Below are 24,754 nucleotides of genomic sequence, written 5' to 3' on the forward strand. Positions count from 1 at the left end.
TAGCGTTTTTGCACTGACTCTGATCTGGCATAGCCTGCTCCTCACATGGGGGAAGGGCAATAGCTCAGTGGCAGAACACTTGCTTTGCATGCAGATACCCAGCAACTACCGGTAGTCTTAAGAGGGAGGGCAGGCATTTTTACCTTGTAAGGAGTTAGGTCCAAGTATCTCCACAGCAATTTGTCCCGCACCAAGCGACGCCATCGCCTGCAGACCCTGCAGAAAGACGAGATTAGCTGAGTCATTGTCAAGGGCCTGAGATGCAGCAGCCAGATTTGATCATCTGGCATCCTGCCATACCTAGGGTTGCCATATTTCAAAAAGTAAAAATTTGGACAGAAAGGTTGTTGGGCTTTGTTGGTTTTTTTATAGTTTTGCCCAAATCTCGAACAATCGAACCAATTGTAAATTCTTGAACTAATTTTAAGGGAAATCACCAAAAACAACACTGCTGACATGAGTTGCCATACATCCATATTTTCTCAGTTGTTTCAACGATTTCCACCTGGACGCTGTTTCCAGCTGTTTCTGATTGCCAGCTATATCCAGGAAATTCCCTAGCCAAATGGTACAGACCCAAGCAGGTGGGCAACTATACTGCTTGAATAATTACATTGCCCGGAATTAACTTTCCTGGAATCTGTATAGCAGATGACTGATGCTTGGACTCCTCTTTGCTCTGATGTGGCCTTGAGAGAACAGCAGGGAGAGAGTTTGAAGAACGGAGAGGAGGAGGCTTGGAGTTGAGCAGGCAGAAGGTAAAGTGTATTACACTGAAGTTAATAGAGGAATTTAGTTTATAGAGATATTTTTGCACTGATATTTTGGCTATGGCTGGGACTAGAAATGAGATTGATCTGAACGTTGTGTGGTTTTTGGAACCGTTAGCCATTTTGAGTTTCTTTTGCAAAATATGAAGTATATAAACTTTTAAAATAAAATGGGGGGGGATAAACACATGAATAACCGCCCCATATAATTTCACATTCGATCCTGATGGCATAATATGAACAACTCACTGGGCAGAGCACGAGACTTCATCTCTGGGTCGTGAGTTCGACTTCTGACTTGCAGGGCGTTGGACTAGCTGACCCTCGCGGCCCCGCCCCCTCCTAGTTCCCGCAGTCTAACCACAGCGCCCCCGCAGGCGAGCCTGGGCATTGCAGCCCCGCCCTGGCCGAGGAAGCGGCTTGAGAGACGAGGGAGAGCGGCAGCCGCAGGATGGACTGAACCACTTTGTGGAAGTGGGGGGGGAGAGAGGAAACCATGAAACCGGAGGAAGGAACGGAAACACCCACCGGGCCCCGCCCAGCCGGTCGCTCGGCGGCAGGCACTCCAGAATCCGGAGCAGGAGCGAGTCCGGGAGGGCGCAGAGGCCTTGCCGCTCCATTCCGCCGCCGTTGGTTCCTTCCGTAGGCTGGTCCGGCCTCGCTTCCGCTTCCTCTCGGAGAGGGTCCGCCGGAAGTAGCTCTCGGTGATTCCTCTTCCGGTGCGTGCGTGTGTCACGCGTTGCTTCCGTTTCCGCCTGATCTCCGGCTGTCAAGAGTCCGCTGAATTCAGGTAGGTTCGGGGGCGGCAAGCGGGGATACTCCGGGGCCCGAGACACGAGACACGAGACCCGAGACCGGGCCGCCTCTGGCCCTGCTGGCTGGGGAAGGTGGGGGCTGGAAGGCAACCCCCGCGGATGCTCTGCACCTGGAAAGAGCTCGGCGCCGCCAGTGCCGCCTCCGAGACGCGGGCTCTCCCGGGGCCTCCAAGACGCTGCGCTGAGTTGGTCACGTGTCCCGGAATGGCTGCTTAAAAACAAAAGCTTGGTCTGCACACATGAGTCTCTTGCGTCGAGGGGCAGAGGCCTCTTTTCTCTGGTGGACATGCATGCAAATGCCAATACCCTGAAAAACCAGCCTTTATTTTGTATGCTTCCGGTGCGGTTCATTTCCAGCTGTTTGGTATGTCGCTTTAAATGTGCTTGTGGCTGGTGGGGTTATTGTTTCGTTTCGCTAGTTTTTATTATGTTCTCTGTGGTTTTATTGTGCATTTTTATGCTGTGAACCACCCTGAGATCTTCAGATTAAGGGCGGTATGCAAATTTAATTAATAATAATAATAATACAGTAATAATAATTGTTTGGAATCCATCTGAGGATAAATGTACAGAATGTGAATCCATCCCTTTGCTACTCTTAAGCAGTTGGATTGAAATGGTGGTTATTGTGTAACTATAAAATATTGGGGGACAACTAGAAGTGGATTACTGTGTTTTATCCCAGTTACGTGCCTTTGACAGTTGTGAAAGACAACATTTCCCATGATGTCAACATTCTGGTGGGAAAAGTTGTACTGTTAACTCTTTCTTAATTTTCTTTAATCATAAGTATTCCCTGTCAGTTGAGAAAGCATTCCCCCCATTTTCTCTCGATTCTGCTTTTGAAAACTGTATACCCGACCTGTTTTAGGACCAAGTGGCATAAGACATACACTTTTAAACAAATGAATCATCCTGTCTTTTCTTCCCAACAGAGCCTCAGAAGGCAGGAGGCCAAAGGTCTCCTTGCTCAGCAGTTTCTTGGGGTTGTTCTGGTACCTGATCGGGATGATTGAAGTGGTTTGCAACGATCGGCTGGGCAAGAAAGTGAGAGTGAAGTGCAAGTATCCAAAGCTCAAAAGAAGTAGCTTCTGCAGGCGGCTGAATGGCACCTTCCTGCCCAATATGCAGCTATTGTGTTTTATTTGAGGCTCTGGTGTATGAAAAAAGAGGAGGCAAGGTAGTGATCACTTGGGACACGAGCATGGTTTGAATGGAGGTTCCATTTTTTATTGTGTAGCTGTTGTTTAGTCATTTAGTCATGTCCGACTCTTCGTGACCCCATGGACCAGAGCACGCCAGGCACTCCTGTCTTCCACTGCCGCCCACAGTTTGGTCAAACTCATGTTAGTAGCTTCGAGAACACTGTCCAACCATCTCATCCTCTGTCGTCCCCTTCTCCTTGTGCCCTCAATCTTTCCCAACATCAGGGTCTTTTCCAGGGAGTCTTCTCTTCTCATGAGGTGACCAAAGTATTGGAGCCTCAGCTTCAGGATCTGTCCTTCCAGTGAGCATTCAGGACTGATTTCCTTCAGAATGGATAGGTTCAATCTTCTTGCAGTCCATGGGACTCTCAAGAGTCTCCTCCAGCACCATAATTCAAAAGCATCAATTCTTTGGCGATCAGTCTTCTTTATTGTCCAGCTCTCACTTCCATACATCACTACTGGGAAAACCATAGCTTTAACTATATGGACCTTTGTCGACAAGGTGATGTCTCTGCTCCACTATAGCCACAGTCAGTTCCAAGTCTTGTTTTTGCTGACTGTATAGCGCTTCTCCATCTTTGGCTGCAGAATTGTGTAGCTAGCAAGAAGACATAATAAGATATCTCTTACTATGAGTGCAGGGTTTATGGGAGGGGTAATACCTTTGGTTGCGGAACACGTTGTGCTCCTTCTAGGGTAGTTTATTCAGCTTTGGTCTCCACACTGCACTCAGCTCTCGCCTGTGGCTCCTAGAAACTGTTAGCATGCGGAATCAGCCACACCCCAGGAAACAGCTTAGACTGGCTGGGGAAACCAGGTTAAGGTAGCCAACGGGAGAGGCAATGGGTATGTGAAAATGGATGTGAAAAAGTGCAGCTATAAGTACTCAGGCTTCAGCTCACTTGGGATTGAGTATTTAAGATCCCACAGAAGAGCTGGGGAGTAAAGAGAAAGGGAGAACTGGCACTGTTTAGGGAGAAGGTTTTAGGTCTAAGGCAGGCATCCCCAAACTCGGCCCTCCAGGTGTTTTGGGACTACAACTCCCATCATCCCTGACCACTGGTCCTGTTAGCTAGGGATGATGGAAGTGTAGTCCCGAAACATCTGGAGGGCCGAGTTTTGGGATGCCTGGTCTAAGGGAATGGGTGGTTTATGGGTGCAGGAAATTTTTGGGTGACTGAAGCAGCACAAGCATGCCTTTTTGTAAATTTTATGGTTGGAGATGAAGAATGGGTTCTTTCATAAGTGTATGGATTATGCATATGTGTATGTTTGGATGGTCCATGTCTGAGTCAGGAGTGGGAAAGCTTTGGCCCTCCGGGTGGTGCTGGACTGAAATCCTCCTCCTCTCTATGTATGGGCAATTCTGCCTGGGGCTGATGGGAGCTGGAGTCCAAAAACATCTGAAGGGCCAGAGGTTAGTCACCCTTTGTTTAAGTGGTATCCACCCTGAGCTTGTAACATCCAAATATGTTTCTTCTCCCATGTATTGGCAAGCATAACTCAAGGCCACTGTGTGTGATCATGTGTGCACAACCCCAATTGTGTTGGGCATCCAGGTACTAAATTGTTTGGGACTGGTAGATGGTACACAATGAACACATAGTCTGCTTACTGCTTTTGATTTAAGACATCCTTTCCTTAACTCGTACCACCACTCAGCTCTGACGACACCATTAGGGACTTGAAAAAGCTCATTGCTGCGCAGACTGGCACGCGGTGGGACAAGATCGTGTTGAAGAAATGGTGAGTAGAAATGAGCAAAGCATCAGGGCTCCTCAGGCAGCTCCCTCAGCTTGTTCTTAGCACTATCAATGCAATAGCACAGTGCATGCTTTCAGTCCAAGAAGCCCAGATCTCCAGGTCTCCACACATGACTACTGACCTGGGTGCGTGTTGTACTGCTTAGTATTGATCTTCTTAAACCACTTAACAGTATTTGCATAGTTCCTTTCAACCATAGTGGTTCTTCAAAGCAATTATAATCAAAACCAGCAATTGATAATATCAATTAAAAGCAATTAATGTTAAACTATAACGAGCAATACCAAAACAAGGAAAATATGATAGTGGCACAAAGTTCCAAAATTGCCAGGTAAAAATCAAACAGAAAAGCCATGACAAAATAAATAAGTCTTTCTTGCTCTCTGAGAGGAATAGAAAGAATGTGCAACCATACTCAGAGGAAGAGAGAATCTCACAGCTTAGGTGCAGGCTGCTGAAAAGGCCTTACTCTTCATTGATGATAGGCTAAACTCTCTAGTTGCAATGTAGAGTGGGCCTGGTGGATAGTTTTTAATGTCTAGGGTGGGTGTGCCTCATATAGAAAGAGGCTGGGGAAACCCAGCCAGATGGGCAGGGTATACATAATAAAATTGTTGTTGTTGTTGTTGTTGTTGTTAAGGACCCATTCCATTTAGGACTTTCAAGTTGCAGTAAGAAATGGGCATAACCTGACTGCAGAATCTTACTCTTGTTGCAAATGGGCAGCTATATCTGTACCAGCTGAAGTTTCTAGGCCAACTTTAAGGAGAAAAGCCTATTGGCTCTGTCATGTGTGTGTGTGTGTGTGTGTGTGTGTATTATCCATCGTGTTAGCTGTCGATATTTTAATAATGTCATAATTGCCATATTTTATTGAGTTATTTGCTGTGTAACAAATTATGGTTGACTAACTGCCTTTCTTGTTAATGTTTTAGGTATACAATTTTCAAGGACCATGTTTCATTGGCAGACTGTATCCTTAAACAACCTTGGTGATTTGCGGTAAAATAACAGTGGGGGGAAGGAAAAGGAAAGAAGTGGGTAATACTCTTCAGCTTGAACTGAGCAGATTTTGGTCATAGCTAATTTATTTCTTTTTTACTCCAGTTGGGTGGGGTATAAATAATAACAATAATAAATAATATAAAGTTTACATAAATTTATGTAAATTAATTCTCTACTACTTTACATCTTTAAAATAATAATAATGACTTTCCCACCATGCACATAGACAGAAACTTGCTAGATGATCTCAGGAACCATTGTGCTTAATTTTCATACATATCCAAGTACATAATGAACAGATGAACAACTTTTAAAGATGTGTAGATTGGTTTCTACTTATGAATTCTTTCCATAAAATATTAGAAGTGATTTCACATTAAAGACAACAATAAAACAATTAAAAACAATACCATATGTTTTAAAACAATATGATGACCCTGTGCAGTTGGGCCGCATTTAGAGTGAATCTGCTGGGATGTATATGTGCTTGGATAATTCATAAATTAAGTATGAATTTCAGCAGTTATGATAAATTGCAAAAGTATCATTATTCTGGCATTGTGGTAGATTTCCCCCATCATATACAGTACATCATGCCCGATTTATAAAAATACAGAAATACTTTCCAGTGGAATTTCACCTTAAATCCTCACTTCCAGATGAAATTCACGATGGCATGAACCTAGAACTATATTATCAGTAGCTTCATTGTGGCAGATGCTGCCTTTTCTATGTCTGTTTTTTTCATTCTTTGTTTCTTATTTGACAAACTCTTTATTATTTGGTTGCATGAGGTTCAGTTAAGAGTATTTTATTCCTGAGCGCAATATAACAGGAATGAATACCGGGGAACTTGTATTCAGACTGTCTTTTATTGTTTTGGTTTTTTTTAGAATCTTTATAATAAACGTGACCTGATATGTGACTCTGTGTGCAGTGTATCTTTAAAACACAGAAACTTTTAAGTGTCGTATATGTGAAAACGATATCTATAACACGTAGTGCATGGGTGGGCAGGCCTGAGTGGAAAGAATCATAGGACCATAAACTTGTAGAGTTGGAAGGGTCCCATAGGGCCATCTAGTTCACCCCCTGCAATGCAGGAATCTTTTTGTCCAATGTGGGGCTCGAACTTGTGACCCTGAGATGAAGAGTCTGGACTATCCAGGCACAGAGTCCCATGAGTTATTTAGAAATTAACCCGGGATAGTGGATGATGGGTGAATCAGAGTGGGCGTGCAGGCAGAGGGCACGTTGCAAAAACAACAACATATTCTCCATCTTTTGGGTCTCTAGGCCCCTTGGCCCTCCATATGTTTTTTGGCCTACGACTCCCATGATCCCTAGCTAGTAGGACCAGTGGTCAGGGATGCTGGGAATTGTAGTCTCAAAACATCTGGAGGGCCAAGGTTGAGGAAGCCTGCTATAGGCCACCATTCCGACGGGCCGCGGGTTGATTGGGCGCCCCTTTCTCTGGTGGGCGGGGCTTTCCTTCCTCCCTCCCAACTCTCCGCGACCAATAGCGGGCGGGGAGCTCTGTAGGCGATAGCGCGATCGCGTGCACGTTCGCGCTTGCGCCGCCGCCGTTGCTAAGCGAAGGTGGGCGTGGCCGGCTCTGCGCTTGTGCTCTGTGAGGCGAGGCAAGATGGCGGAGGAGGAGAAGCTCCCCGCGGGCTGGGAGAAGCGCATGAGCCGCAGCTCCGGTACCGCCGTGGAAGAGGGAAAGGGGCGGTCGGGCGGGCGGAGGGCGAGGGCCCGGCATGAGGGGTAGATGGGCCCGGCCTCGTGGGGGGGGGCGTTTCGAGAGAGAGAGAGAGTCGGGGAGATGGATGGAGAGAGGTTCCCTTTCGGGGTCGGGGCTGGTCCGCTTCGGAGGCCCTTTCGCGTCACGGAGGGGCAGGTCAGAGGGGAGACGGGCGAGGGGCTGTGGGAAGGTGTCTCTTTTTTTTAGGGGGGCGGTGCAGGGATAACGAGGCCGCTGGGGATTGCGGGATGGGGGAGGAGCTTGTGGGACACAGGATTCAATGGTGCCAAGAATATGAATAGCAACAGCGACGCAGTCCTAGAACCATAGAAGTGTAGAGTTAGAATTAACCCCCAGGGTCATCTAGTCCAACCCCCTGCAATGCAAGAATCTTGCCCAACGTGGGGCTTGAACCCATGACCCCGGCATTAAAGGTCTCGTTCTCTGCTGACTGAGCTGCCCCATGGAGAACAATCGTGGTTTCTCACTGTTTTTCATAGAATCATAGAGTTGGAAGGGAGCCCCAGGGTCATCTAGCCCGCCCCCCCCGCAATTCAGGAATCTCGTCTGATGCATCCATGACAGATGGCCATCCAACCTCTGATTAAGAACCTCCAAGGAAGGAGAGTCCAACACCCTCCATCCTGAAGTCAAACGCCTCTTGTCGTCAGAAACTTTTTTCTGATGTTTTGTTGGAATCTCCTTTCTTGTAACTTGAAGCCATGGGTTCGAGTCTTACCCTCCAGAGCAGGAGAAAACAAGCTTGCTCCATGTTCCACATGACAGCCCTTCAGATATTGGAACATGGCTTCTCCCTTCCTATTCCTATTACCGCCCCCCAAATTATTTCTCCCCCTGCCCCATTTCCATTCACCAAAAAAATATCCTGAGGGCTCAGGACCACGTACACTGTTCTAATAATAATAATAATAATAATAATAATAATAATAATAAATAACACAGCCCTATGGAAAAGTATTGCGGTTTCTTCCTCCCTACTCCCACATTTTCCCCCAATTATTTTTCTTCTCTTTCCCTACCCCACAAAAAACCATACCCTGAAGGCCAAGGACTGTAATACAGTGCACCCAGTTCCCATTCCCCAGAGCCAGTCCAGGAGAGTACCATGGTCATTGGTATCAAATGCCAACGAGAGATCAAGATGCAGGAGCAAGATCACACTCCCCCTGTGCAAAGGTGATCATCAGGGGGACCAAGGCTGACTCAGTTCTATAGCCAGGCCTGAACCCAGATTGGAATGGATCTGAATAATTATGTCATCCAAGAATGCTGCCTCACCACCTTCTCTCCCCCCCGCCAGTGGGTATGGGCATCTGGGTTGTATTTAAGCAGTGTGACCATTGGGTTTATCAGCAGCTATTTTTCATGAGTTTTTCCAATGCCTTTGGAAAGCCATTCTTAGCCAGTGACCATCAGCATCCCATCAGTGAAGCATTGTGCAAAAGACTTGTTTCTATTGTCTTGAATTTCCAGCCAGTCAGTATAACTGGGTCATTGTACATTCCATTATTATGAGAAACACAATACCTTTTTAAGTTTTCTTCATAGCCCTATTATCACCCAGTAATTTGTTTTTAAAAGTATAATAATAATAATAATAATAATGCATTTTATTTATACCCCGCCCTCCCCAACCGAGGCTGGGGTCAGGGCGGCTAACACCAAATATATAAAATACATTAAAAACACAAAATCAAACACTCGGGTGTAGCCTTTACATATAGAGAAAGTAGTACAATCACTTCAATGTCTTTCCTACACCTTTTTCAACTCTACAGTATATTTTTTTGAGATGTGGGGGATTAGAACTTCATTAGGTGGCGCTGTGGGTTAGGCCTAGGGCTTGCCGATCAAAAGGTCAGCGGTTCGAATCCCCGCGATGGGGTGAGCTCCCGTTGCTTGGTCCCTGCTCCTGCCAACATAGCAGTTCGAAAGCACCTCAGAGTGCAAGTAGATAAATAGGTACCGCTACATCGGGAAGGTAAACGGCGTTTCCATGCACTGCTCTGGTTCTCCAGAAGCGGCTTAGTCATGCTGGCCACATGACCTGGAAGCTGTACGCCAGCTCCCTCGGCCAATAAAGCGAGATGAACGCGCAACCCCAGAGTCAGTCACGACTGGACCTAATGGTCAGGGGCCCCTTTACCTTTAGGTGAATATATTGCAGCATTCTCCCAATCTGATGCCCTATAGATGTGCTGAGCGACAAATTTTATAAGTTCCAGCCAATATGGAGTTGAAGTCCAAAGTATCTGGAGGGCACCAGGTTTGTGGAAATGTGGTATACTAAATTGCACATGTCCTCACTATTGGGGTATATGAAGGAACATAAGAAGAGCCCCCGTTAGACAAGTCCAAAGGCCCACCTAGTCCAACATCTTACTCATTCAGTGGCCAACTAGATGCATATGAGACGCCTGCAAGTAGAGCCTGAAGGCAGTGGCCCCTCTCCCCACTTGTGATTTCCCACAACTGGTATTCTGAGGTTCTGAAAATGGAGGTAAAACATAGCTAGTAGCCATTGATAGTATTCCTTCTATGAATTATAAGGGTTTGATGCCAGCTTTCTATGTTCTCTTCCTTTCCAAATCCCAACATAAAACTCACCGTTTTCTCACTGCTGCTACACATAGAGTTGATTATTCTTTAACCATGTACCACGATACCACATCATCTTTCCTGGATAGTCACATTGCTGTATGTATGAAAATGGGCTTTGCTGTTACTATTGCTCCAGTTTATTTCATTTTAAAATGACATTAAACCTCATTTGCCGTTTTCTTGCCATTCATCCATTTGTAAAGACTTCCAAAAGGATCTCTCCATTTCGCTCATGCCTTTGCCTTCCTAAATAGTCTGTCTGCAAACTTGGCAAAGTTTGCTCACCTCTGTTTCTGTGTCATGCAGATCCTCCAAGAAGCATCCGTTCCAATACAGATCCTCACTGCTTATTTCCTTCCATTGTGAATATTGCTGTGTTCCTGCCCTCCGTTTCCCATTGTTTTACCAGTTTTTGTTTTGTAAGGGCACTTGCCCTTTTACTCAATGACTGCTAAGGGTTTCTTCACTGGTGTTTTTGTTAAGAGACTTTTTGAAAAGCATTTCGGAACTCCAGGTATGATTATCCCTGGCTGCACATGATTACCAACACTCAGAGAATTCTAATAGGTTGTTGAGGCAGGACTGCACTGCAGAAGCCATGCTGATTCTTCTTAGTGATGCTTGTTGTATGTTAAATTGTACTTTGAATTGTGTTTTCTACCAATTTATATAGGACAGAAGCTCGGCCAGTAGAGTTGTTAGTTATGGACTCCCCTCTGCTTCTCCCGTCTCCCTTTATTTATTTTTCTTACATGACCTTCACCATAAGGCCTCAGGCAGTTTAGAATATAATAAAACAGTATTAAAATCAATTAAGCAATTTGCACCAGAAGAATAGGATGGGTCCTAAAAATGGATGTTGCATTGGCTACCTTAGAAAGGTGGGCTGATAGCTGTGACAAGTTTCCTATTTTTGAGTGTGTGTTAACTGACCAGGTAACATCTTAATTTGTCAGATCTAGAATATAATAATAATAATAATAATAATAATAATAATAATAATATAATATTAATAATTTATTATTTATACCCTGCCCATCTGGCCGGGTTCCCCCAGCCACTCTGGGCGGCTTCCAACAAAACATTAAAATACAGAAATCAAACATTAAAAGCTTCCCTAAACAGGGCTGCCTTGAGATGCCTTCTAAAGGTCTGGTAGTTGTTGTTCTCTTTGACCTCTGGTGGGAGGGCATTCCACAGGGTGGGTGCCACTACCGAGAAGGCCCTCTGCCTGGTTCCCTGTAACTTGGCTTCTCGTAGTGAGGGAACCGCCAGAAGACCCTCGGCGCTGGATCTCAGTGTCCAGGCAGAACGATGGGGATGGAGACGCTCCTTCAGGTATACTTGACCAAGGCCGTTTAGGGCTTTAAAGGTCAGTACCAGCACTTTGAATTGTGCTCGGAAACGTACTGGGAGCCAATGTAGGTCTTTCAGGACCGGTGTTATGTGGTCTCGGTGGCCGCTCCCAGTCACCAGTCTAGCTGCCGCATTCTGGGTTAGTTTTAGTTTCCGGGTCACCTTCAAAGGTAGCCCCACGTAGAGCGCATTGCAGTAGTCCATCATCATCTCCTGCCACTTCTATTTGACTTAGTTCTTGAGATGCCTACTCAGGGAAAAAGTGGTGAATGCACAGTTATCTGCAGCAGGTTCCAAAGTGAGAACAAATACAAATAATACATTCAGCTTATCTCCTCCTCCTTTAGTAATCCTTTTACTCTTCTGTTGTCTAGCTGCTCAGCCATCTCTCTACTTGTCTTTTCTGCTTCTGATAAATGATATTGGATTGTAATAGAGTAGGTAATAGAGTAATAGAACTGTAAAGTTGGAAGGGCCCTAAGCACAATCTAGTCCAACCCCCTGCAATGCAGGAATATGCAGCTGTTCCATATGAGGATTGAACCTGCAACCTTGGCATTATCAGCACCATGTTTGTATCCAGTTAAATTTTATTTACAGTAGGCCCACTGAAATTAATATACCCAAGTTAGTCATGTTTGCTAATTTCAATGGATGGTATTATTGTGGGAGTGGAATATTTTCCGCTTGTGCAACGGGACTTCTCCCTTCTGCCCCTATGCATGCTTTGAGACCCCCAGAGCTGATTTAGGGGGCATGCAGGGGAAGAAGGTTTCATTGTGCAAGGGTAAATTTCACCCAGTGGGTCTACTAACATTCTTGACTATATTTTTACCAATTTCATTCCATAGTTGAGGGTGCATGCCATGAATTTGTAGTCAAAGTGAACCAGCCAAGAAGAAGAGGGAAGTATTAGTATGTTTGAGAGATCCCCAAGGTTTGCAGAAATAGAAAAAAAAACTCCAGGAAATGATAAAAAAGAAAACTTGAAGCAAAAAAATGACAAGTCTGCGCATGCTTGTGGTCACATTGAGGAAGGGAGAGGGAAGAAAAAGCAGAGCTTGGATCCAGAAGTGTGACACTACTAAGACACACTTACAAGCCGGATTCAAACTGTACAGGGACGTTGATTGTGTTGGCTGATGGCAGAGGATGAAGGAAAAGGTAGGAGATGGAAGATGGAGGGAGAAAGCTACCCCCCCCCAAAAAAAAACACCCAGATGATGAAGAGGGAATGATGAATGGAAACCATGGATGAAGTGAGTGGGTTGTAGGCTGCACAATATCTTAAGAGAGAAATTTAAAAGGTGGCACCCCAGAGAAACAGCCAAATGAAGACTTGGCATGCTCAAAATGTCAGTTGTCAGTTGGAAAAGATAAACAGAAAACTTTGGGGTGAGTTGGGAAAGTAGTGTCTTGGAGGAGCACTGGGTGAGTTTGCAAGGAGCTGGCTAGAACCCTGAACCAGAGATTTTTTTACAGATAAACATTTTGTTGCAGGTCTAACTTGTGCTCTAAATTCTTTATCATTTTTCTTGTTGTCGGTTCATATTTATTTTGTTAGGGTTTATGCTTCTTTTTGTTCTAATTTGGGTTAGACTTCCACTTTTTAAAGGAAACCTTGCATTTGCTTCTGCGACTGCTTGTCAACCACAGACATCCTCTTGAACTTGTTTGTTCCTTGAACTTGTTTGTTTCAGTTTGAGCACCACTTTTCCTATCCCCTTATCTCCTCTTTTACATTTGTGGAGGGACTTTGTGGAAAGAAACCTAATGACCCAGTGAACACAAGGAACCCTGTGCTCAAAATCTTAAAATAGAATTACCTGCCTTCAACATTTGGATTCATTTTTCCAGTTGCTCCAGGTGGCAGCGAGAGTAGTACGCTTTGTCTGCAGTTCTCAAGTGACTTCCTATGAAGTTGTTGCATGTGTGTAGGCTGTTTGAGGACTGCATACATTCAGGGTTGTCTTTTGCTTCTTGTTTATTTGCTTCTTGGTATGAATGGAGCATGCAATTAAATGTTAGTGGTTGGTATTGAGGGACTCAAACACAGGAAAACGAAGGCTATGTCTCCATTTCCTAGCAAGTAGAATAAGACAGTGGCTGATAATAAAAGTCATACCATCATTAAATCATGCAAAGAGTACATGCTTTTCTGCCTTATGTTAGTGGGGCTGTGTCACAGTATGGCTGATTGGCTTTTGATTTCATCCCAACATTATAGGATGCAATTAAGTCATGGTTCATAAGCTTCCCCCAGCCTAATGTCCTCCAGATGTTGTTGGGCTCAAGCTCCCATCAGCCCCCACCAGCTTGGCCATAGGTCACGGGTGGTGGCAGTTGTGGGCAAAACATCTGGAGGGCACCATGTTAGAGAAGGCAGAAATTGGATGGCCTTCGCTATAATTCTCCCCTATTCTTCTTGTCATGATCAAATTTTACTTTGTGCAAAAGGAGGTGTCTGTCTGGTTGATGAGAAATGTGAAGCCATCAAGAGAGGTCACTGGGAAGATCTGTGGGTCTTGCACAGGCATCCCCAAACTTCGGCCCTCCAGGTGTTTTGGACTACAATTCCCATCTCCCCCGACCACTGGTCCTGTTACCTAGGGATCATGGGAGTTGTAGACCAAAACATCTGGAGGGCCGCAGTTTGGGGATGCCTGGTCTTGCATGTTATTGTTAACGGTGGATACCTGGTTGTGACATTTCCACTCTACTTAGCAATCAAATCTAGTTCAAATACTTCAGGCTCCTGGCACCTTTTCTCCTTCAGGTGGCTCATGATCATTGCATCACTAAAAAGGTTGAAGGGCTCCAGTTGGGGAAGACTTGGTCAGGTCACAGTCTTGAGCAGTGTTAGAAACTGCTAATTGGCAAATAGCATCTTAAACCTAGATTATGGTCGCCACAGTGGAATGTCTAGGTGCCATTTCCCCCCCAAATGTGATTTATTGTTGTTTTTCATTTCATATCTATACCACTTTATATTTTAAAGAAAAAATTTCAAATTGGTTTACAACCATCAAATAAATTCAAGCTTCAAGAAAAACATTTGGCTTTCCCCATTCCCCCCTACTTAGTTTATAGAGCTGCCCCATAACAGAAGTGCTCTAGGAAGCCAGGATGGTGTAGTGGTGACATTATTGGACTAGGACCTGGGAGGTAAAGGTAAAGGACCCCTAACAGTTAAGTCCAGTCGCAAACGAGGAGAGGAGAGGAGAAGGAAGAGAGAGAAAGAGGAAGGAGAAAAAAGAGGGGAGCCCCAACCTTGCCACGCCGCTGCCGCTACTGAGGAAGAAAGGTAGGAGAGAGTACCCGAGCCTACTCCACAGCGGCTAGTGCTCCAAGAGAGAAGGATGGGGCCCAGAGGAAGGCCGTGTGACAGAGGAGACCACAGAAGAGAAGATATTCTTATTTTATTTTTATTTTTAAAAAAATTATATAACTTTTTTCTATTTTTTTAAAGTGTCCCTGGATTCTTTGAAAAAATCTGGTAACCTTATCCTAGACATTCTGTTGTGGCAACCGCAACTTAGGTTTAAGGTGCCATTTGGTGACTAGCTTATATATATATCTGAGCTTCTAATGCTGGTGACTATCCCTAAATGAGTGGAGAGAAAATGTGTCAGGTTGCCATTCTGTAGTTGGTCTTCTCGCCAGTTGTCAGTTGGAGATTACACGACTACCCTACCAGAGGAAGTAGCTTTGCATTTAAGAGGAAGCTAGCATTTTTACATCTTCTGATTCGGTTGAAACTATTTTTCCCCAACAAAAGCCCTATGAATTTCACAAAAGTTACTCACAAATTATTAATAGCTGTCTGCCCCCAAACAGTCATTTATAGTACACTGACATCCCATTAAGGAAACTAACAAGCAAACACTTCCAGACCCCGGTTTACAAATCCTTCCTTGCCTGAGGACAATTGCTACTGGTCACAAGCAGCCAGGCAAGTTAGTGTTTTACAAGCCCAGTTTAATATCTATCCGGGTTAGGCTAAGTAGGTGTGTGGGGTTCTTGCACTTGAGGCAGCAAAGTGTTCAGAACAGCATTTTTCTGCTGCTTCAGGAACAGGAAGTGCTGAAGGAAAGAGATACTATAGGGTGGCTTCTATAGACTTGGCAAACAATCCCAAGTACACAGCAAGCAAGTTGTTCTGTGGGTTCTGGACTAGGAATGAAGCATAAGTGACTAAGCAGCCTTTCCATTGTGGGTGTTGACAGAGGGCAGCTGTAAATATAAGGGGAAGGAACCCATCTTGGAGCTTTCCAAGTTTAGATGGAAGAGCGTACAGGTGGAGGACTACAGGACCTGGTGTATGTGCCTGTGTGATTTTAATAATACACTTAAATCAGATTTCAGCAGGAAATCATCTGCTAGTAGTGGGAAAGTACTTCAAATTCCTCACGAATGGGCTTTAAAGGCTATGGGGCCCAGATACTTTGGACTTCCCTAGCTTCTATCAGACGACCCAGTCTATTTCTTTTAAGATCTGCAAATGACTGCAATGCGTTTAAAATAGCAGCACCAGACCTTGCAGTATCCTGGCTTTCCATCCTCCCTTCATATGGATTTCTTTGTGAGTGATTTTTTTGGGCAAAGGGAAATGTAATCTCCCACAGCTCTGTGCCAAGAAGACCCAGCATCCTTCATTTTCAGTATAGGCCTAAAGCAGTCTTTTCTGAAAAATGCACACACTTGTTTTTTCTCGCTGGTCGAGTAGGGACAGGGCTGTTGAATTCAGAAGCTAAAGTGGAGCTAAAGGCTGCTTTTGCCAGCCATCTCTTCTAATAATTCATTAGGACCTTCAAGTACAGCGTCTTCTTCTTCTTCTTCTTCTTCTTCTTCTTCTTCTTCTTCTTCTTCTTCTTCTTCTTCTTCTTCGATCACTCGTAGCCGAGTAAGATTGTCTTCCATAGACACAGTTTTAACAATGAGTCTGTAAGAGACTGTGGAGACCAATTCTGGACCCACACGTCCTTCCACAGTGGGGACATTGGTTTTCAGGCGGGAGTTGATCACGGTGTGGATTTGCCAAGCATGCCTTCCTCTTAGCACGTTTCTCCCTTGCGTCCTGAGTTTGAGTGTCTTCAAAGCCCATGACACCTTTGGTAAAAGCTGTTCCACAACTGGAGTGCTCGCAGGCCAGTGTTTCCCAGTTGTCAGTGTTTATACTACATTTTTAAAGATTTGCCTTGCCTTGTCTCTAAACCTCTTTTGTTGACCACCAGCATTATGCTTTCCATTTTTAAGTTCACAATAGAGTAGTTGCTTTGGAAGACAATCATCAGGCATCCGCACAACATGATCAGTCCAACAAAGTTGATGTTGAAGAATGATTGCTTCAACACTGGTGATCTTTGCTTCTTCCAGTAGACTGAATTTAGTTTGCCTGTCTTCCCAAGTGATGTGTAAATTTTTCCGGAGACACCGTTGATGGAATTTTTTGAGGAGTTAGAGATGGCGTTTATAAGTGGTCCATGTTTCACAAGCGTATAGTAAGGTTGGTAGTACAATAGCTTTGTAAACAAGCATTTTGGTTTCCCTGCGAATGTCCCGGTCCTCAAATACTCTGCACTTCAATCGGGAGAAAGCCGCACTCGCAGAGCTCAGGCGATGCTGGATTTTGGCATCAGTGTTGGCCCTTGTAGAAAGATAACTGCATAGGTGGGAGAAGTGATCAACATTTTACAACGTTACACCACTTAGTTGGATTTGTGGCTCTGCAGAGGGGTTATTTTGTAGTTGTTGATGCAGCACTTTGGTTTTTTGGATATTTAGGATGGTTTGGAGGTCATCCTCTGAGTGTGCGCACACTACATTGTCATCAGCATACTGAAGCTCTATGATGGAAATTACGGTAATCTTACACTTTGCTTTCAGTCTGCTCAGATTGAAGAGCTTTCCATCTGTTCAATATATGATTTCTACTCTGCTGGGGAGTTTCCCTTTGAGAAAGTGTAGGTTTATGGCAATGAAAAAAATGAATAGTGTTGGGGCAATAACACAACCCTGTTTAACACCAGATCCCACTGTGATTGGTTCACTTTGAGAGCCATTGTTATCTGCGATTGTTGCTGTCATGTTATTATGGAGGAGCCGAATGATGTTTACAAATTTATCTGGGCAGCCAATTTTCAGATGTACAGTCCACAGGGCATTACGATTTACAGTGTTGAAAGCCTTAGTCAGGTCAATAAACGCCATATACAGGGGTTGGTTTTGCTCTCTGCATTTTTCTTGAAGCTGTCGAGCAGTGAAAATCATGTCCACTGTCCCCCTAGAAGGCCAAAAACCATTTTGGGATTCAGGAAGGGTCACCTCGGATATTGTTAAGAGACGGTTTGCTAAGATCCTTGCAAGAATTTTGCTGGCCACACCTAATATGCCTCGATAGTTTCCGCAATCAGTTCTGGCACACGAAAGCTCATATCAATGACAAACTTAGTTGGTCTCTAAGATGCTGGCTACTGGAAGGAATTTTTTTATTTTGTTTCGACTATGGCAGACCAACACGGCTACCTACCTGTAACCTTTTTTTAAAGAGACTGATAATTTTGGCATCCCTAAAGTCTGCTGGGATCTCTTCTCTTTCCCAGACTTTTTCGATGAGCTTGTGAAGTTGTGTAAGTTCAGTTCTGGCCACTTTGAAGATTTTGGCAGGTATCCCATCAGGTTGAATGGCTTTTTTGTTTTTCATTTGGTTAATAGCTGTACACAACTCTCCCAGATTTGGAGATATTGCAAGCTCATCTCTAACTTGTTTTTGTGGAATTTGTGAGAGGACCTCAGCAGCTACAGGGGAGTTGCGGTTAAGGAGATGTTGGTAATGTTCTTTCCAGCACAGTGCAATAGCTTTTTTATCGTTTAGAAGTGTGTTACCGTCTGCTGAGCGTAGGGGGCATATGCCATGATTTATTGGCCCATAAATGGTCTTTGTGGCTTTAAAGTAACTCTGTGCATCATGGGTGTCGGCTAAGTGCTGGATCTCTTGAGCTTTTTTTATCCACCAGGTGTTATTTAGTTCTCTGGTTCTTTGAACCTCGGCCTTAGCATTGGCATAGGGTTTTTTTCCTTAGTGGCACAGTTTCTATCTCTGCCAGATCTGAAAGGCCTTCCTTTTCTTGTCAATCATGCGTTCAATCTCACTGTCATTCTCATCAAACCAATCCTGGTGTTTCTTGGTTTGGTATCCAATAGTTTGTTCACAGGCTGCAATAATGGATGTTTTTTAGCTTGGTCCAGTGTTCCTCGATGTTATCAGGGAATTCTGAAAGCAGATGGTCCTTAAGAGTCGTTTGGAAGCAATCCCGCTTAATGGGGTCTTGAAGGGCTTGAGTGTTCATTTTGCGCCTTGGTTTCCTTCCTTGAATCCTGCGTTTGAGGTATAATCTTGATAGCCATCGTGGAACGTATTAGTTGGTGATCTGTCCAGCATTCGTCAGCGCTCGTCATAGCTCTGGTAAGGAGCACATCATGGTGATATTTAGCACGGACAATAACATAGTCTAAGGTGCCAGTGGTTTGACCGAGGATGCCTCCATGAAGTTTTAAATTTATTTTTCTGTCGAAAGAGTGTGTTGGTAATAACAAGGTTGTGCGCTGCACATATAGTCAAAAGTAAGATTCTGTTCTGGTTGCTGTTGCCAACTCCTTTCCCAATAGTCCCAGGCCACAGATCGAAATCTCGCCCAACTCTTGCATTAAAATCAGCCAGGAGGATAATTTTATCTTCCTTAGGCATCTCTGATAGGACGGTATCCAGCTGAGAGTAAATTTTTTCCTTAATGTCTTCATCGGCATCCAGTGTTGGTGCGTAAGCGCTTATAATAGTAGCTTGTTGGTTTTTGGTAAGCTTTATTCAAAGGGTTGAGAGTCGTTCATTAATGCCGGTAGGTACTTCTGACAGGAGCCTCACAAGATCATTTTTGATAGGGAAGCCTACTCCATGTATTTGACGTTCTTGTTCAGGTAGACCTTTCCAGAAGAAAGTGTAGCCTCCTTTTTCTTCCTTCAGTTGTTCCTTGCCTGCTCTTCAAGTGTCTTGAAGCGCTGCAATATCGATGTTAAAACGTTGCAGCTCTCTTGCAATGATGGCAGTTCTGTGTACAGGACGCTCGCTGTCTGTGTTATCTGACAAAGTCCGTATATTCCATGGTCCAAAGTTCAATTGTCACTAGGTGGTGACCGCACTGGGCGCGGTAATCCAGTCGGGGGGAAAAGGGTGGCAGACTATCTTTAGGGCACCTCCCCCTTTTTGGAGTGAGGAGAGTGGATCCTAAGTAGGGCTGTTCAGTCATGGATACAGCTGTCGAGCTGCTCAACTGCCTCATTCCATGAGTCAGAGCAACTGAATCTGTATCCATCGCCCATGTGCCAGTTCATGACTAGGGGCTTCCAGATTTCATGATCCTGCCCCCGTTGCCATTTACCGATCACCATGGGACTTTGGGGGTTTGGGTTGTGTTTTTGGAAGACGGCTGCACGTGAATTTGTTTTATGTGTGTAGATCAGTGCACGCTGACCAACGCATAGTCTTCCCAGTAGGGCTCTTTTCTGATGACATGACGTAGTAACGACAGACCAGTAGATTCCTATCTGCTGCAGCCTTCATCCGCCTTCACAGCCGTTGTAACATACCGCTTGTTATCACCTGCCTGTTCTGCCATTGAGGACTTCTTGGATCATTCTTTGTCTGGCTGCTTCCCTTTGACCTTACCGCCTTGGGTGATCCTGCTGGGAGTACGAGATTCCCGACGGCTTTGCTCACAAGGGTCATAGGAATATGGAAGCCCACTCACCAGAACAAGCGAATTCCCACTCCAGTGAGTGGGAACAGCATACCTGCTACAGGACAACTTTATGGTTTCTTCTAACAACCAGGTTTGAGTGGCTCATGCCTTGCATGAAGGTGATATATATATGTGTTAAGTTTGTAGCAGCTGACCAGCAATCGGTACTTTGGGCTAAATTAGTGGATTTTAGGCTTTGTTTTGGAGCAAGAAGTAGTTGTGCCTAGGCAGAGGGCTGAAGCATCCTAAGTGCACACATCTGTGTATTTTCTTGTACAGTAACTGGACAGAGGAAGAAGCCCTGTGGGTACAGAATGCAACCAGGTGTTGCCATGACTTTGCCATCTAACAGAATTGTCTCCAGACTCTACAGAACTCTGGGATTCTGAGCTGACAAGTGCAGCCTCTTCTACCTGCAAACTCTGGAAAACGTGCTAGAATAAGCAAGAGTACAGGCAAGACCATGTCTGAAAATGGGACTTCCATTCATCGCGCTGCCATCACAGTCAGCTGAAGGGACCTCAGTGCATCAAAGGCGGGGGGAACCGCTCCAGCGCAGTGGACCCCCAGAAGAACCCCCAAATCGGGCGTTTTGGGGACGTGGTTGTCTGGCGGGTGCCAAAAGTGGTCTCCCCCCTCCCTGGCAAGCTTTGTTTTGAGCAAGAGCGAGGCGGTCGGAGCTGCGGCACATCGGATAAATCACTTCCTTTGACAGCATGAAGCTGCATGACTGAGAGGCATCAGCGGTCAATTCTTCCAAGACTAATTTAATAACAAGGTCTGTACCGTGAGTACTAAGATTTGGTAAAATTTGGCACGTTAAAGGGTTTTTTAAAAAACGGAAGTCGGTCCCTCCCACTGAAAGAACTGGAAGGCAGTGATTTTTTCCAAAGCCAGAAAAAATAATTAGAAATACTTAATCTTCCAAGGATTGAAATTTTACCTCCCCCAGATGCAGGGTAAGGGGGGATGAACTAGAAATTACTTAAAATCCCTGAGAAGTTCTTAATCTTGAACTGAGAAAAGCCGCCTGTCTCTCTGGAAGCGGCAACCCGACCAGATCGGCTAGACTATTGTGACGTCACAATAGGAGGATACTGTGAACTTTTGTTTCTTAGTTCAAGTCTTCGAAGCTATTGCAGCATCTTAAATTGAAACAAATTGACTGTTAAATATACGAAATAGCAACATACTTTCTTTGGACTTGACGTTTTTTAAGCTCAATAAAGAAATGAGAAAGTATGGACATTCTATGGCCAGATTGGAAATAATATTTGTTTTCTAATTTCGGAGACAAAAGCTCCTGCATTCCCAGCTTCTAAAACCCAGCTGTGTCCTTGAAAAATGACAATCGCCGGCAGGAATGGCGGACCTGTTTTCCATCCCTCTGACCTTCGTAAGGAATTTGGCGGTTGCTAGGGGAGTAAATGGCAACCCCCTACCCTCTCCGGGGGTTACGGAGAGGGGCCGCTGGCCCGCGATGCCCACAGACCCACTCCGACTGTTTATGGAGTGGGGGGAGCTTGGGCTGAAAAGCACTTACGAGGGCCAGGACTCCCGGACGCTAATCTGCATGGCGGGGATTTCCATGGTTAAAGAAGATAATTAGGCTTAAAACTATGGACATACTTCAGAAGGAGGGGAAGAAGCGCTGTTTACTGCTGAGAAATTTATGCTGCTGAGGGAGAGGAGTCAAAGGCTGTATATCATCTGGAAGAAGGATTGATGGGGACGGAGCGATAAGGGAATTGAGTTTTTTTTTCTTCTTCATATGAGTTACTTCGTACCTTCCCAGACGCGATGTCCTGGCTTGTTTGGAGTGAAAGAGAAGCAAAAGACTGTGTGAGTTGAACTTTATAAACTGTTGTTACTGAGCATATTTTTTAAAGATGTGGAGTTGCCGATGAGAAAAGCCCCCCCCCTAGTCGGACGGAAGGAGTCCTGGACGCGTTCGGAGGATTTATGAGCTGTGACGCACTTTGAATTGGAGCAGCGACCTGAAGCTAAGTTCAGCTATAGGGCAAGGAGATCCATTAATTTACCAAGAGTTTATGGTTTGATGTTTGGGTCTTCTGCCTGGAAAAGCTGTAAATTTTATAAAGATCGTTAATCTTCATGGCTATGAGAGAAAACGAAAGTGATTTGAGCTTTTTAAGATGGCGCTGCTTCGACGCAACAGGGAGCTCCAGACTAAGAAGATTTATGGGGAGGCTGGACTGATTAACCCACACAGGAGAAAGAACATTTGTGAAACCTTGTTTGATATTTATCTCAGCAGCTGGGAAACAATCGGTTGAAAGTGGAAAACATCTATGTGACTGTAAGGGGAAGATCTGGATTATTATGAACTTGGAGGACGATTTGAACTTTAGAAAAAAGACGGCAGTGGACGGTTGCGAGGAATCCCCAATTTCTTGAAGCATGGGAACCCAAATAAAAAATTCTCTAGAAGATTTGGCATAACATTCGGTTTGATTGATATATATATGTGTATAATTTGAAATAATGAATGTGATATAATTGGTTTTAATTGGAAAATTAATAAAAATATATTTAAAAAAACAACTTTTCTATGAGGCAGTGATAAGCATGCTGAAGGAAACAAAGTTGGAAATGGAAGCAGTTACACAAGACATTCGAAGGATCAGAGAACATTTTTATGATTTTAAAGAAGAAGCTGCAGTTCAACAGGAGAAGGAAAAAGAGAAGGAAAACGAGGACTGTGATGATGGGGAAGATGAAGAAAAAGAGGGGGAAAATGAGGACTGGAATGAGGATGAGGATGAAGAGGAACAAGGAGGCAGAGAATGGGAAAATGCAACAAGAAACACTATGGGATACTGCTTTCAACAAGGGGAGCGACCAGGAATCATATGAACTTGAGAGTGAAGTTGGAAATTGAAAAGACCAATATCAGAGGCTGGTTAAACAAGGTGTTAATACTTATGGGGGGCAGCAGGGGGAGAAGATTCAATTTTGGGTCAAAAGACACTACAGACTGGGAGTGGGGTGAAAAATATAATGGATGTTTTCTTTCTGATTGATAAATCCGGTATTGAAAATGGAATGGTTGGCCAAAGAAATTAAGAATTACAGTATATTCCTGCGTATAAGATTACTTTTTAACCCAGGAAAATCTTCTCAAAAGTCAGGGGTGTCTTATACGCCGGGTCGTATTTCTTATACAGTGAGTATATCCCAAACTCTATATTTTAACTGGAAAAGTTGGGGGTCATCTTAAACGCCCAGTCGTCTTATACGCTGGAATATACGGTATGTAAATAATTTATAGGTTAGATGTGGGGGAATTTTGCCGAATTGGCGGGGAGGCATTGTGACCAGGGAGATGAGACAGTTGATGAAAATTGGATTAAGTTTAAAAGTTTAGGGGAAAAAAGGATTGGCATTCATTGGAAGAAGTTAAAATATTTTAAATAAGTAGATTGATGGGATATCGGAATAGAAATGTTAAGTTTTAGGTTAAATTGATTATTAATATCATTAGGATTAAATTGGAAGGAATTATAATAAAGGAAATGAGAAGAATATATATAATGGTTAAATGAAAAAATAAAAATAAAAGGATGGTTAAGATTATGATTTATGAAACTGCCAAAGAAGAGTTGAAATGAAATTCCGATAGGGGGAGCTTGGGGAAGTCTACACAATAATGGTTAGAGAAAAAAGAGGGAAAGTTAAGAAGCTATGTGTTTTGTTTTTGTTTTGTTAGTTGTTGCTGTTATTTTGTTATTTTATGTTTTTGTAAGTGTTGTTGTAAAATGAATAAAAATTATTTGAAAAATAAAGACCATGTCTGAAAATGATGATTCAACTTTGAATAAGATTGTAGCTATCTTTCCCTGATGGCTTGCTTGGTCTTAACACACATTTTCTTATTGAAAAAAAGCTAGAAATAAACACTTTGGGTCCTGTGGTTTTTTAATACTTCCAATCTTTAAGGAACAAGTATTTTTAGTGGTATGTCTCCCACAAAACCCCTGCAAATCACTGTTAATTCTGGGGTGAATTCTGACATTCTAGGGCACCCACAGTTCACATTTGGTGCTGCACTAGCTATTGTGGAAAGTGCTATAAAACATGCCCAGCACACTTCTGTGCTTATTGCGGGGAAATATTGATAATTGGGCACTACAGCTGTGCTTCAAGGAAGCTTGTATTTTGTTGCGTACCTTGATGAGGACCATGACTCACCCCCCCTCCCATCCTCGACTAAACTTCCATCAAAGCCCAGTGCTCCCTGAAACACTGAGAGCCACTGCTCTTGGCATGGTGGAATTGTTTAAGATTTCAATGTTGTGACTCATGTAAAGTGGTACCTCTACTTACGAATGCTTCTACTTACGAATGGAGCTCCGTCTGCCATCTTGGATGCAGTACGAATTTTTAGATAGGGTTATTTATTAAATATTTATGAAGTATTTTTGATGCTGCTTAGGCCTAGGGCCTAGCTTTGCTGACGTATCTTCAGATTGCAGGTGGAGGCTCCCATTGTTAAAATCTTATCCACATGCACCTCCACACAGAAAGCTAGAATGGCAGGTGGAAGACTAGGCTAGAGAACACTTTACAGTACTGCTATCTTGCTTTCAATACAGTATGCATATCTGTGCAGGAAATATAAGCTGATGCAACCATTAAACACGTGTTTGCAGCT

At 44.1% G+C, this 24,754-nt stretch overlaps 3 protein-coding genes across 5 annotated transcripts in view; 2 read left to right on the top strand and 1 right to left on the bottom strand.

Annotated features, from left to right (window-relative positions):
- Window positions 1-1,873, bottom strand: part of FBXL12 (F-box and leucine rich repeat protein 12) — an 11,270-nt gene extending 9,397 nt beyond the window's left edge. The window contains exons 1-2 of the mRNA XM_035102427.2: window positions 1,299-1,873; window positions 144-216 (exon numbers count right to left, since the gene is read on the bottom strand). Coding sequence (XP_034958318.2) covers window positions 144-216; window positions 1,299-1,873 — 648 coding nt within the window. The remainder of the gene's footprint in view (window positions 1-143; window positions 217-1,298) is intronic.
- On the top strand, window positions 1,302-6,487 carry UBL5 (ubiquitin like 5). 2 transcript variants are annotated; one of them, XM_035102431.2, is made up of 5 exons: window positions 1,302-1,560; window positions 2,521-2,649; window positions 4,456-4,539; window positions 5,493-5,530; window positions 6,222-6,487. In XM_035102431.2, exons 2-5 carry the CDS (start codon window positions 2,594-2,596, stop codon window positions 6,263-6,265), a joined length of 222 nt encoding a protein of 73 aa, XP_034958322.1. In that variant the 5' UTR covers window positions 1,302-1,560; window positions 2,521-2,593; the 3' UTR covers window positions 6,266-6,487. The 2 variants fall into 2 exon arrangements, with proteins under 2 accessions (XP_034958322.1, XP_034958323.1); XM_035102432.2 differs by lacking the exon at window positions 1,302-1,560 and adding an exon at window positions 1,567-1,949.
- A 110-nt stretch (window positions 6,488-6,597) lies between these two features.
- PIN1 (peptidylprolyl cis/trans isomerase, NIMA-interacting 1) overlaps window positions 6,598-24,754 on the top strand; it is a 60,442-nt gene continuing 42,285 nt past the window's right edge. The window contains exon 1 of one of the 2 annotated variants that reach the window (XM_035102429.2): window positions 6,598-7,265. In XM_035102429.2, the coding sequence (XP_034958320.1) occupies window positions 7,208-7,265 (58 nt within the window). In that variant the 5' untranslated portion in view covers window positions 6,598-7,207. Of the gene's footprint in view, window positions 7,266-11,241; window positions 12,449-24,754 lie in introns of those variants that run through there. The other variant, XM_035102430.2, reaches the window with a different exon arrangement.

Source organism: Zootoca vivipara, chromosome 2 (assembly GCF_963506605.1).
Source record: "Zootoca vivipara chromosome 2, rZooViv1.1, whole genome shotgun sequence".
In the NCBI taxonomy this organism is placed as follows: domain Eukaryota; kingdom Metazoa; phylum Chordata; class Lepidosauria; order Squamata; family Lacertidae; genus Zootoca; species Zootoca vivipara.